Source organism: Mastomys coucha, unplaced genomic scaffold (genome assembly GCF_008632895.1).
Source record: "Mastomys coucha isolate ucsf_1 unplaced genomic scaffold, UCSF_Mcou_1 pScaffold14, whole genome shotgun sequence".
NCBI lineage: Eukaryota > Metazoa > Chordata > Mammalia > Rodentia > Muridae > Mastomys > Mastomys coucha.
Genome location: NW_022196896.1, coordinates 103,314,905 through 103,327,631, shown reverse-complemented (window position 1 = coordinate 103,327,631; position 12,727 = coordinate 103,314,905). Strand labels below are relative to the sequence as shown.

The window sequence follows — 12,727 nt, the reverse complement described above, 5'->3', positions numbered from 1 at the left end:
AAAAAAAAAAAAAAAGAAAGATAGCAGAAAGAAAACATCTCCAATTATACACACCAAAGCAGTGGGGAGGCTGGCCTCCTTAACTTGTGGTTCTAATCTTAAGTCAGCTGCTGGCTAGGGAAGTTTCTGCCAGGGCCTTGTAAATCCAGAGTCCTCCAAGCTTTGGGCATTCAGTTTGAAAGGCTAATCGTATGGAGGGTCTGGATTTGCACACACTGGGGGGGAACATCCTGCTTCATGTCTCAGCTAGGGAGATTGTAGAACTCTCCATGACCAAGTCCTGCAGAAGACTTTCCGGCTTACCTGCTGCCACTTCCTCCTCCCTCCCTTCTTCCCCCACTGAGCAGCAGGTCCCAAACGCAGCAGTTACAGAAAGAAGTCAAGACAGCTTGTCTCTCTGACTATGGGCCCCAGATTGAAATAACTAACTCACATCCTTTTTAAAAAAAAAAAAAAAAAAAAAAAATTAAGCAAGCCATCTCACCCTGACATGCGTGACGGTTTATGACTGAGTCAACTGATCAAAAACAATGAGAAGCCAAGATTAGGAGCCTTGCAAAGGCAAACTCTGTGATGCCTGATGCTGGCACCCAGCATGGTTCTTGATTAAAGAATTGACAGACAAAGCATCGGAAAAAAGATTCATAAGACACTGTTATACGATGTGTGTTTCAAAACTAAGAATGGGCAATTAAATAGTCATTAAAAAAAAAAAAACCCTGAGGAATCAAAGCAGGCCCTACAATCCATCTGAAATAAAATGGGGATTGCCCTGCTTCCCTGTCTCTCTGCCTGAACTTGACTGCCTGCTGTTGGCTTGGTCTTTGACAAAAAAATTCCATTTTGTCTCCCAAACCATTTTTTTTTTCTTAAACCTAAGAGAGGGAAAGTGATTGGCGGGCCTCTGGTAGCGTAGACAGGCTGCATGCAGTGCTGATTACAGGCAATTGCACATATCCTTTGAATGTGAAGAAAGATACAGCTTTATCTTGCTGCGAGTCCCTGTTAGTCCTAGACTCTGGATCCATCCGGAGGAAGCTTTCGCAGGCTCAACCAGGAGTTACCCTCCCTGGGTTAGAGTGTATGACAACTACTAGCCAACCCCACTGAGGATGGAGAGTCTGTGCTTAGTAAAAAGTTGTAAACGCCTCCTTTCTCTTTCTCCCTGCCCCAAGCATGAACAGAGAATACAGCTAAAATCATTGACACATTCGAAAGTACAGTCTATGGTCTGTCTGGTTTCTAGAAAACATTGGTTGGAATTTAGTATGCCGACATCTTTTCTCCTTCTCTCTGTAGAATTGCTGAAAGAGTACTTAGTCACATTTTCTAGACACGAAACTTTTAGTTTGTTTTGAAGTCTCTATTTAAAAAAAGAAAAGAAAAACAAAACAAAACAAAACACTAAAACCAGCAGGCATGGCTTACTGTGCACAACCCAGAACTTCCTGTGGACTTGAGTACTCAGGGTTTTTTTTTCCTGCATCATTCATTGTGAGGTGTGTGCCACTTCAGCTATTATTATTATGAGGTTAGACATGAAATTTCACTAGCATACATCAGAATTGGTCATTCTGCAGGAACAAGAGAGAGGGGTGGTGAGACAGAAAGGCCCAATGTCACATGCTATCTTTCATATGCAGAATCTACTCACAGACATGTAATATACATATATAAATACATATGTACATATATACATATGTGTGTGTGTGAGAGAGTGTCAGACATGAAAGTAGATTGAGCAGGAAAGAGATCAGCAAGGGGAGGGGCGTGAGGGGTTGCAGAGCAAGGCTCCTTGGCACATATGTGTAAAAATATGATGATAAAACCTTTATTTTATAACCCCCCAAAAAAACTTAATTTAAAAGTTATTTAGAGATATAACCCCCTACAGAGAAAATTTGTCAATGTTGAAAGTTCAGTTAATCTCTCTATTTTTATCATTGCAATCCTTTTCAGGTTTAGAATAAAAGTAAATTCTGAGGATCCATTAACTAACTAGAAGTGGATTTTCTTGGAAAAATCCAAGTAGAGGGTAAAAACATAGGGTCTTCTTGGTTGTTCAGGACTCTCTCCTTGTAGACAGAATATTTTCCTGTCTGTTGGAAACTGGTAGGCTGTCTAATAATGGCATTTACTTGTAACATATTCTTTTAGGAACTTTTAAAAGAAACCAATTTGCTAACACCCCCAAGTAAAATATGAGATGCCGTTGGAGATACCTCCATGTCTCGGAGAACAATCAGGAAGAACAGGATAATGGTGGCAAGTGAAGGCTGGCTCCTGCTGGCAGCTTGGACCGGGCACTCCTTCGTGACAGTGCTCATTTAAACGGGTGTGCTGTGTTCTGTGGTGATTATGAAATAAGCAACTGAGGGAAGATTCCTGACGGCTATGGGTCATGGAACAATGTGTTAATACACTGCAGTTCTGAATAGACGCTCACCTGACCTGAACTACCCTATAGGGGCTCTAGAGAGAACTCTCTGTACTTTCATTTACAAGAATAAATGTGCTTTTCCCAATTCATCTTTGTTCTGAGATGAGAGGCAGGCTGAGTAGGTATTTTTGATGCAAAATCTATTTTTACATTTACATGAGTTTTCCCTCAAACAAGTAAACTACTGATAACTTATTGCCTATAGATTAATAATCATCATCATCATCACCACAGGACACTCAACACCCTTAGCTCCAACTTTCACAATGAGAGCAGAAGAATCAAACACAGAATTTAATGCATTGTGGCTCTTCATATAATAGCCTTTCTGCCATTAAGAGTCTCCCCTGCAAGGATGGGGACCTGTTGAAAGGTACATTAGGATACTCAATAGAGGGAAGGTGCCATTGTGGAATATACATTTTTCAAAAGTCTCTTTTTTTCACTCTAATTATATTTCTGTTAGGTACTTGAGCTGATTTATGCCAGATTTCTATCAGTCTGCATTATCTCAAATGTTAGTGAAGAATTGGAGGCTGTCTACCAATCTAAAAGAAGCTAGGGTTTAGGTATAACCAAACTGCCTCTATAGGATTCGTTTTCTTTTTTAAACTATAGGAGGGGGTGAGACTTGTACTTTGCTCAGAATGTATCCCTCAGCATGGCCATGGCCCACCGTTAGAGTCTGCGTGTCAGGAAGCAGAATGCACCAAAACAGCCCAGTCTCCTTTTAATTGTCTTACCTGGGCTTTCAGTCATAAATGCCACTTTACTATTTTACTTTAACTGGCTGTGACTAATTGGAAGCGAAGCACTCATTCATTGACTCTGTCTACGTGTGTGTGTGTGTGTGTGTGTGTGTGTATGTGTGTGTGTGTGTGTGCTTTAAAAATAAGAAAATGTGCACACTTAGCAATTCAATGTGGGCTCTGAAAAGGTTTCTATTTCTGTGATGGTATATTTGAGAAACCCAGACAGGAAATGTACTGTCCTCCCAGGTTTGCTGAAACCAGGTGGGATTTCTTTTTTTTTTTTTTCCTTTCTTTTTTTTTCTTTTCTCTCTCTCTCTCTCTCTCTCTCTCTCTCCTCTAAAGACAAGGAATAATGTATTATAAAAAAAAATAAAGTCATTTAAAAAAAAAGGGAGCAAAGTTCTGACAGGAACACCACTAATTAACTGATAACTGTGTTCCTTTGGCAAGCTCAACCCTTCCTGCCCTTAATTTGCAGGTTTCTGTTTAGTGGTTGAAACACACACACACATGCAGGTTTTTTTCATTTATGAGTAAATATTGCCACTTGGAGCTGTAGCTCTTGTAGTAGGTGAATCGGAGGTTGTGGACCACTGCAAGAACTGCTGAGAACACACAAGCAGTCACTGGTGCCTTTCTGTTTTAAGAGGAAATGTGTAGGGAGAGGAGGAGAGGGATCGCAGTGAGGTGCTAGGGGGCGGGGGGGGGGTGCTTTCTCAAGAAAATAGCAAAATAGCCCAAAGATACTCCCTCCCGTGGGGGCGGAGGGAGGTGGGGATTGGCATACAGTAATTGTCTTCATTCTTGGAAGGATAACTGTCCTCAAGAGTGCGAAATAGATTGGATGAATTTCTGATGAAACTTTCTCACTGATAACATTTATCTCTGGGTCTTTGCAGTGGGAGGAAGTGAGCATTATGGATGAGAAAAATACACCGATCCGAACCTACCAGGTGTGCAACGTGATGGAAGCCAGCCAAAACAACTGGCTGCGAACTGACTGGATCACCCGAGAAGGGGCGCAGAGGGTGTACATTGAAATTAAGTTCACTCTGAGGGACTGCAACAGTCTTCCGGGCGTCATGGGGACTTGCAAGGAGACGTTTAACCTCTACTACTATGAATCGGACAACGACAAGGAGCGCTTCATCAGAGAGAGCCAGTTCGGCAAGATCGACACGATCGCAGCCGATGAGAGCTTCACACAGGTGGACATTGGGGACCGAATCATGAAGCTCAACACCGAGATCCGGGATGTGGGGCCACTGAGCAAGAAGGGGTTTTACCTGGCTTTTCAGGATGTGGGTGCTTGCATCGCCCTGGTGTCTGTCCGTGTGTTCTACAAGAAGTGTCCACTCACCGTTCGAAATCTAGCCCAATTTCCCGATACCATCACTGGGGCTGACACCTCTTCCCTGGTGGAAGTTCGAGGCTCCTGTGTCAACAACTCAGAAGAGAAGGATGTGCCAAAAATGTACTGTGGGGCAGATGGTGAATGGCTGGTACCCATTGGCAACTGCCTATGCAACGCTGGGCATGAGGAGCAGAATGGTGAATGCCAAGGTAAGAAGAGCCATACTGTACTTTTCATTAGGGCTTAGTGCACGTAATTAAATCAGAGATGGGACTGAATGGAGTAAAGCCAGTAATTAGCAGCCCCTGTGGGATGTACTGGGACAGAGGGATCTAATGAGTAAGTGCTGTAGCTCCAGGTGGCAAGGCTAAGACATTTCTAATACTGAGAAAACAAACGATGCTGCTGTAATCAGCAGAAGGCCAAGCACATTTGCTAACAGGCACTTAGATCCCAGCCGGCTTGATGCCCCTTCTGAAATGCTAATGAACAAGCTGAAGAAATGGGCTTGCTTGATCCTTGCTTAAAGAGGGCAGAAAACCTTTTGAGCCACAGTCTCCAGACTCCCTGAAAATAGCAGAATGTGTGTGAGCTCGAAGGAGTTAAATGGGAACCGCACGTTGACTCACCAGGTGCCCGCCCACTGATTACAATGAATCTGTACAAAGAGAGTACTTTAATTTTTTTCCTGCTTCATGGACCGGTAGAGAAGTGGCCCAACAGAGTAACGTAGGCAATGCTTCAAGTGCCTCTGTTCCACCTAGCACCCCTTGAAGGGTTTCAAAAGCAAAATTAATCTTGACAAAAGACCTCTTTATTTCTTTTAGGAGATCATAATGCATGGGGGTGGTGGGGAGTGGTGAGTCTCCTGATTTGATCTGTGGTCAGAGGGAAGGATGATAGTAGACTGCGATCCATTTTGGTTATTGGGTTTTGGAAAAAGAGTGTATTTTTACTGCATTGATTACAATTTATGATATTACTGAAGTCATTGTTCACCCATCTCACACAAATGAGCATGGGCATTTCGTTCCTGACTTCCTCTGTCTGTCAGAGCAGAGACTGGCTTCTCTGCAGCTTTGCACTTGCCTTGGGGTGAAGGATGAGAGGAACCCATTTTATAGGTCTTGCTTATATCGTGTGTGGATTGAGCTGTCCAAACAGGCCAGACATCCAGGGTCTTCTGTCTTGCTTGACATCATCCACAGTCTGCAGTTCCTTAATGCCTGTCACTAAGTCGTGTCTGCAGGTTCCCAGCTATGGAGCAGAGCAGGTGAATCTTTCCTATCAGTCAGGCCTCGGGGTTCACCTGATTTGGTGATTAAAGAGCCTGAAGTAAATGACTGCCAAACAATTTGTCTGGCATCTCAAGCATTCTAATGACAGGGTGTAAGTGTAAGGCATTCCACTTGCTAGACCTTGAGTCTGTGGGCATCGCCACAAGAAAAAGTACACTGATGGTCCTCGTGGTGCTATCCGGTTACACGAGAGAGTTTTTCTACTTTCTCCGGGAAGGCCTTCACTGATTTGCTATAGTTATTTCTAGGAGTGGCTGTCTATGGATGTTCTTTTATTTCTTTATCAATAAAAGATAAAGATGGGATCCCCCAAGCTAAAGTGTCAACTTGAAAATATGCAAGTCACACTGGGAAGTCACTTGTCAAGGTGGGGTCACGTGCTGTGGGGTTTGCTTTCTGACTGGGAGAGTAGTATACCCTGGCATTTGCATGAGAAAAGAAGCGTGTACCTTGCCACTGGTGCAAGAATCACACCAGCTATAGCAGACAGCCACATGCCCAGGATGGTGGTGACACTACAGTGTTCTAGAAAAGATGCTTCTCCATTTGATTTCTGTGAACTGTGACTTTACATCTTCCAGAGGTCCCTGTGTGTGATTGTTATTCCTCTACTTCCTGCTAATATGCTTTCTCTGCCAGCGTTAGCTCATCTCGGTCTACCTAATGTTATTGATTTTTCAGTTGTCATAGATCCTGGTAACTCATTGTATTGCTCTATCTCCAACTCCTTGACATCTTTACAAGCCAAATTAGGAGGAAAGGAGAAAAAGAGAGGGGATGAAGTCAATGGAACATTTTTTTGTGGTTTGCTTTATGTAACTGGTGTGTGTGTGTGTGTCTGTGTGTGTATGTGTGTGTGTTTTCATCCTGTGATACATGGAAGGGACGGAGCAAGGAGTTGAACTCTGCAGACCCTGTCCATTTCTGAGCAAGCTGTCAATGATGAATGGCTGGTGTGTGTGTGTGTGTGTGTGTGTGTGTGTGTGTATGTGTGAGTGTGTGTAAGAGAGAGAGAGATGGCAAAAGCCAGAGGAAGACTTACTGTCCCTGCCTCATTCTCTTAAGACAAAGTCTTGATGAACGGAGGAACCCAGAGCTAGACTGGCAGCTAACAAGTCCCAGAGAGCCTCTTGCCTCCACCCTCCTCAGAGCTAGGGTTGCAGTTCTGTGTGTGCTATACCTAGCTTTCCTGTGTGAATGCTGCGAATTTCTCCCTAGCCCCTGCTTTGGCTCCTTAGAGAACAGGGACTCATTAGAGAACAGAGTTTTTCATTTGGTGGGGAGGGGGGATGGCTTCAGATTGACTGAGGAGAATGGCATTGAACTCCAGAGCCTCCTGCCTCCCATTTCCCAAATGTTAGGCCTATGTGCTCAAGGCACCGCCCCCAGGGGCTGAGTCACGTTTTGAGAACTTGGTGTTTTTCCTCCGAGCTGGGGAAAGGGGCTGTGTGAGTTAAATTTGAATTTGCTTTTTGCTACATTGAGTGGATGACTCTCAAGGAGATGCTTCAAGCACAAAAGTCGTTCGTTTGTTCTTCCGTTTCTGCCAAGCAAGAGTCTCTGGTAAAATTAGGAAAGAAGGGAAAACTTGAACAGGGGATTTCTGAAATTCTAAACTTGAGTGAGACTTTATGGCGCTGTAAAACTCCCTGGAGTAGGCAAACAGTTGACCTTGGTCGACAACCTTACTGGACCCAGAGCATTACCAGATAGGTCAGACAGGTGTGGGAACTAGGGGATGTCTCTCAGTTTGATAGTTTGGTGATATGACCTTGATCATATTTCCTGAGCCTTGGTTTGTTCAGCTATAAAACTGAATGATGGAATCATCATACTAAACTCACAAACTTGCCAAAGGACTCCAGGCAGTAGAAGTCCCTTGCAGCTCAGAAACACTAAATCGGTGGACATGTGAATACCTCTGTCACTTGCCCTTCCCAAGGTCAAAGCTTTTTGACTTGGGAGTTGGGTTAGAATAATTAATCTGTTTCCCAGCCACTATCTGCAGTCAAGGCTAATGATGGAAACGAGTCCTAAATCCTTCATGAAACCCCCTTTTCACATCTCAGATCGAAAAATCATTTGAAGGGTGCCCTTCCCTTCTCCCCCCACCTTTTTTCCTCTATCTCTATAGCAAAGAACGTTCCTTTTGAATGAAAGACCAGTGATTTGGGGGTGGGACAAGAAGGGGAATGTAAAGAGAGCTTAGGGAGAAACATAAAGGAGATCAGGCCAGCTCCTCACAAGCCTGGCAGCACGGTCCTCCCCATTGTCTTTTCAATGGGTCCACTGCAGCAGGACAAATAGAAGGACAGGTGAAAGGTCACCAACTTCCTCATCCATCTTCCTCGGGGTCTGAGAGGTCAGAGCGAAGATTGATTAAGATTTTAAACGTTTGACAAAGGCTCCTTGGGTGAAAATGGCCAGGGCGGGTGGGGGCCTGGGGTGCAGTGTTGTCTCCAGTCTAACCCTGGTCATCCTCTAGAGTCCTCAAGGGACCTTGGTGTCAGCACTACACTTCCTCTTGCCGTTCTTAGAGCCAACAGTACATGCTGATGTAAGAGGGATGTGGTCTGCCTGGAAGGTGTCAAGAGCCCCAGGAGATGCTAAACTGACTGAAGCAGCTGCGAGTCCATTGTGCTGTTGGACTAGCTCGATCCAAAAACGATTTGGTTTGGTTTCCCTAGGACAATGAGGAGTTGTCAGCCACTTGTCTGTCCTCAAGGAGAGAGACTTAACTATATGAGCCAGTCTGCCCAGGCTGAAGGAGTCAATGCAGAGTAACTCTTCTCCCCTAGTTGGCTTCTCAGAGTTAGTAGGACCTGCAAAGAAAAATCAAGATATAATGTGATCTCTCTTTCTGTGTCTGGGGAGCAAAGACGTGTTCACACGTGCCTGGTGTTTAGAGCACAGTTCCAGTTAGCTCAGAAAAGGGTGCAGACCAAAAGACTTGCAATGTTTTTAAAAATCTTAATTTAAGAGCTGAAAAAAATGAAAAGAGAAACCCAGATTTACTCTTTGGGAAGTGCTAATCAAAATGTTTTCAGAATGTACATATAACAAGAATATTGCTGGGAGGTGGTGGCGCACAACTTTAATCCCAGCACTTGGGAGACAGAGGCAGGCAGATTTCTGAGTTCGAGGCCAGCCTGGTCTACAGAGTGAGTTCCAGGACAGCCAAGGCTACACAGAGAAACCCTGTCTCGAATCCCCCCCCCCCAAAAAAAACCAAGAATATTAGTAAAAAAGAAAAGATTCTTTAAAGGGCAAAAAATCATAGCAGTGGCAAAATTAAGTTAGGCAGGAATCCACTGGTCTGGGAGTATAGCTCAGTAATAGAGCATCTCCCCAGAGCAGGGGAGATGGTGGGGTCTAACGCTAGCAATAAAAACAAATACAGTAGCAAACTAGTATGCAAACTAATATAGATAACGACTCTGAGTTAAAGAATTGACGTATATTATGTCATCACACTCGTTTTGAACTTTTTCATTCTATATTGTTCTATAGCATTCATCAAGAATAAATGGTGTAGAAATGACATGGTGGCTATGGGATTGAAATATTGTAAATTTATCCTCTGCAAAGGAGAAAACCATATCACAAAGGGCAGATAGCTGTATTTGTCTGATACGTGATAGGACTGTCAGAGAAAGAAGCGGTGGACAGAAGGGTTTCAAATATAGTTCAGAGAGCCAGCCCTCCATACCCTTTCATTTTTGAAAATTTTTTTTCTACCTTTGAATCGTGTCTTTAAGAATCAATTGCTTGACTCACGAAGCTGCTTTCATCTGCAGCTTTGAAGCGTGTCTGTGATCACTCACAGACCTAATTCTTTATCTCAGAGGAGCAAGGTTTAATTATTGTCCTTTTTCTTCCATAGTCTTTTTTTTAAAATGTTTTCCCCCTTTATTGTGTGACTAGGTTTCTTTTGTGAGCAGGGGATCATGCGCCGGTCTCTATTTTGGGTTCAGCAAAGCGTCACCTGGGAGTTATCTCAGTCAGGGATTTTTGAAATACGTTATTTGAGATTTGATGACTTATTTTATTCTAACTGAGCTTCCTTGAACCTTTCAAAAGTGAATTAAGACGTCATTATTTTTATTACTACTTGAGCTGCTAGGAAAAAGGCTGATTAAATGGTTTTGTGGTTGCCCCTGTGCAGAGCAAAGGTGGCCCTGGTACAACTGGGTTTCACATCCTTGAACTTCACCACACTTAGCTTTTATTTTTTTTTTTTCCTCCTTTGCTTTTAGTTGATGAATTTAATATTACCAAAGAATTGCATGCTTGTCAGAAAAATTCCCAGCGCAGGCTTGTGCAAAGCAAAAGGGGAAGTTGCTCACCCTCACACATACACAGAGGCACTCGGGTTTCAAACTCACTCCAGAGCCACCATCTTCCCAGGGCTTTACTATGTGGCTAGCCCTGGCTAAGTTGGGACTCTATGTAGACCAGGCTAGCTGCAAACTCATATAAGACCTATGTGTCTCTCTCTGCCTCCCAAATACTGGCTCTTGCCACCATGCAAGGCCAGTATCTTTAAGCTAACCCTTTAACTTGTAAGTTATTCTTGCAATTTTTACTTAGAAACAGTTGATGAGCCATGCTTTGCGAATTTTCTGGTTTCCTCTTAAAACAGGTAAATTTAGTAAAACTCTTGGAGAGAGGATGGAAGTGGATGAGCGGGCTTAGTGATGTCTATCCAAGTCACTGCCATGGTGACAATCAGTGGAGCAGAAGACATCTCATTAAATGTTCATTGAATGAATTAATAAGTAATCAAACGAGTAAGGGATTCTGGCCTGTGTCGTATTAAACATTTATCTGGGAGAATTCTATTTCATGGAGACCTTTGTGTGTGGGCTAATGCATCAATAAATTCCTAGTTTATGTGTTTGTACTTCAGTTACATCCTCGCTCTTTTTTTCAAATGAGCCAATTTTTTTCATTTGCTTGCATGGGAAGATCTCTTCTACGTCATCCTTTGCCTTAACCACTACTGCACAGCTACCACCAACCACCATCCTTCCTACAGAAGCCCAGGTTCAACCTTAATTAGGTCAATTTGGTGCCTCCACGACTCTGCAGACCTAGAGGCTCATCATAGTCAGATGCAAGGACAGGATGCGATGGGTGCGGTGCTGGTCTAAGGCTTTGGAAGCGAGTGCCATGAATTCCTGGTGCTAGATCATTGCGTAGAAGCTTGCCCTTCTCCAGCATTTCCTGGAAGGCAGTGTCAGTGTGCTCACCTCCAGCATCAATGCTTACCTCAGCCATAAGCAGTCGGTAATGGATGAGGTCGAGCCATCATTACCTCTGGGAGACTCTGCAGTGGTGTGGGAACAAAAAGCTAGGCCTTTTTGAATCCTTACCATCCCTGCCAGAACGTGCCATCATGCAGCTCATGAAGTTAGCGCAGACCTAGCATAAGAAAGTGATTTTTGAGGGTTGGGTGGAATTTCTCATTTTGACTTACCTGGATATGTAATGATGGACAATAGCTCAACTCTCCTCACCTGACCGTTCACATGTGTACATTGGTGATACTCAGCCATATGCCATTAAGTATGGCCTGTACATGGGAGTATTATCTATGGAGGGCTTATCACCAGTCATCACATGAAACTACTTCTAAAGATGTTTTATTTTGTGTGTGTGTGCACGCACACGCACATGTGCACACACAGGCATACAGTGCCCAAGGAAACCAGAGTGCACTGAATCTCTTGGAGTTAGACTTAAAGGTAGTTGTGAGCTGTCCAGCTAGGTACAGTGAACCTTGGAAGAGCAGCTAACTAATGAAGTCTCTGTCTAGCTCTGATGTTAGAAATCTGTACTTTTTATTTTTTCTGGTGCCAAGGATGGGTATGGTAATGGTGTGGGGCTGCTTGGTCAGTGTCTGCCTACTAATAACACTAGGTCTCAGCGTAGAGATTTGTTTTGAATGGTCAATGGCTACTTTTGCAGGAAAGGGTAAACGGTGTATGTCTTAGTTAGGTTACTGTTGCTGTGATGAAAAACCATGACCAAAGAAACTTGGGGAGCAAAGGGTTTCTTTCAGTCACAGTTGCTATGACATCTCATTATCAAAAGCAATGAGGGCAGGAACTCAAATGGTGCAGGAACCTGAAGGCAGGAGCTGATGTAGAAGCCATGGTGGGGTCTCGCTCAACCTGCTTTCTTATAGCTGTCTTGACCATCAGAGCATGGATGGCAACACCCAGGATGGGCTGGGACCACCCCCGTTGATCACTAAGAAAATACCTTACAGCTGCATCTTATGGAGACATTTTTCAATTGAGGCTTCATAAGATACGGCTGTAAGGCAGTTCCTTCCTTCCTTCCCTCCTTCCTTCCTTTTTTTTCTCCCTCCTTCCTTCTTCCTTCTTTCTTTTTTTTTCTCTTTTTCTTTCTTTCCTTCTCTTTGAGACAGGGTTTCTTTGTATAGCCCTGGCTGTCCTGGAACTCCCTTTGTAGCTGTATCTGTAACTTACAGATATCTGCCTGCCTCTGCCTCTGAGTGCTGGGATTAAAGGAGTGCATCACCACACCACTGGGCATTTTCTTATTTAGTGATGATTTTAGCATGTATTGTGTATGGATGATGACAACACAGCAGAGTAGTAAAGTTTCCTTTTAATTTTATGCATATGAATTATTTCTTATGTACATACATCATGTGAGTGCTTGATTTTTGAGGAGGCCAGAAGAGGGTGGTGGGCCCTCTCAAACTTGAGTTAGGGATAGTTGTGAGTCATGCGGGTGAGTGTTAGAAATTGAACCCGAGCCCTCTAGAAGAATAATTGGTGGCCTTACCCCACCCCCACCCCCCAAGCCATCATCTCTCCAGGCCCAAGGCTGGTCTTACCTATATTGATGA

The 12,727-nt window shown here is 43.7% G+C and overlaps 1 protein-coding gene across 3 annotated transcripts in view; it reads left to right on the top strand.

Moving 5' to 3' along the window:
• The window catches only part of Epha4 (EPH receptor A4), a 143,548-nt gene that overhangs the window by 3,823 nt on the left and 126,998 nt on the right, over positions 1–12,727 (top strand). For all 3 annotated transcript variants that reach the window (XM_031368115.1, XM_031368116.1, XM_031368117.1), the window contains exon 3: positions 4,092–4,755. In XM_031368115.1, the coding sequence (XP_031223975.1) occupies positions 4,092–4,755 (664 nt within the window). The remainder of the gene's footprint in view (positions 1–4,091; positions 4,756–12,727) is intronic.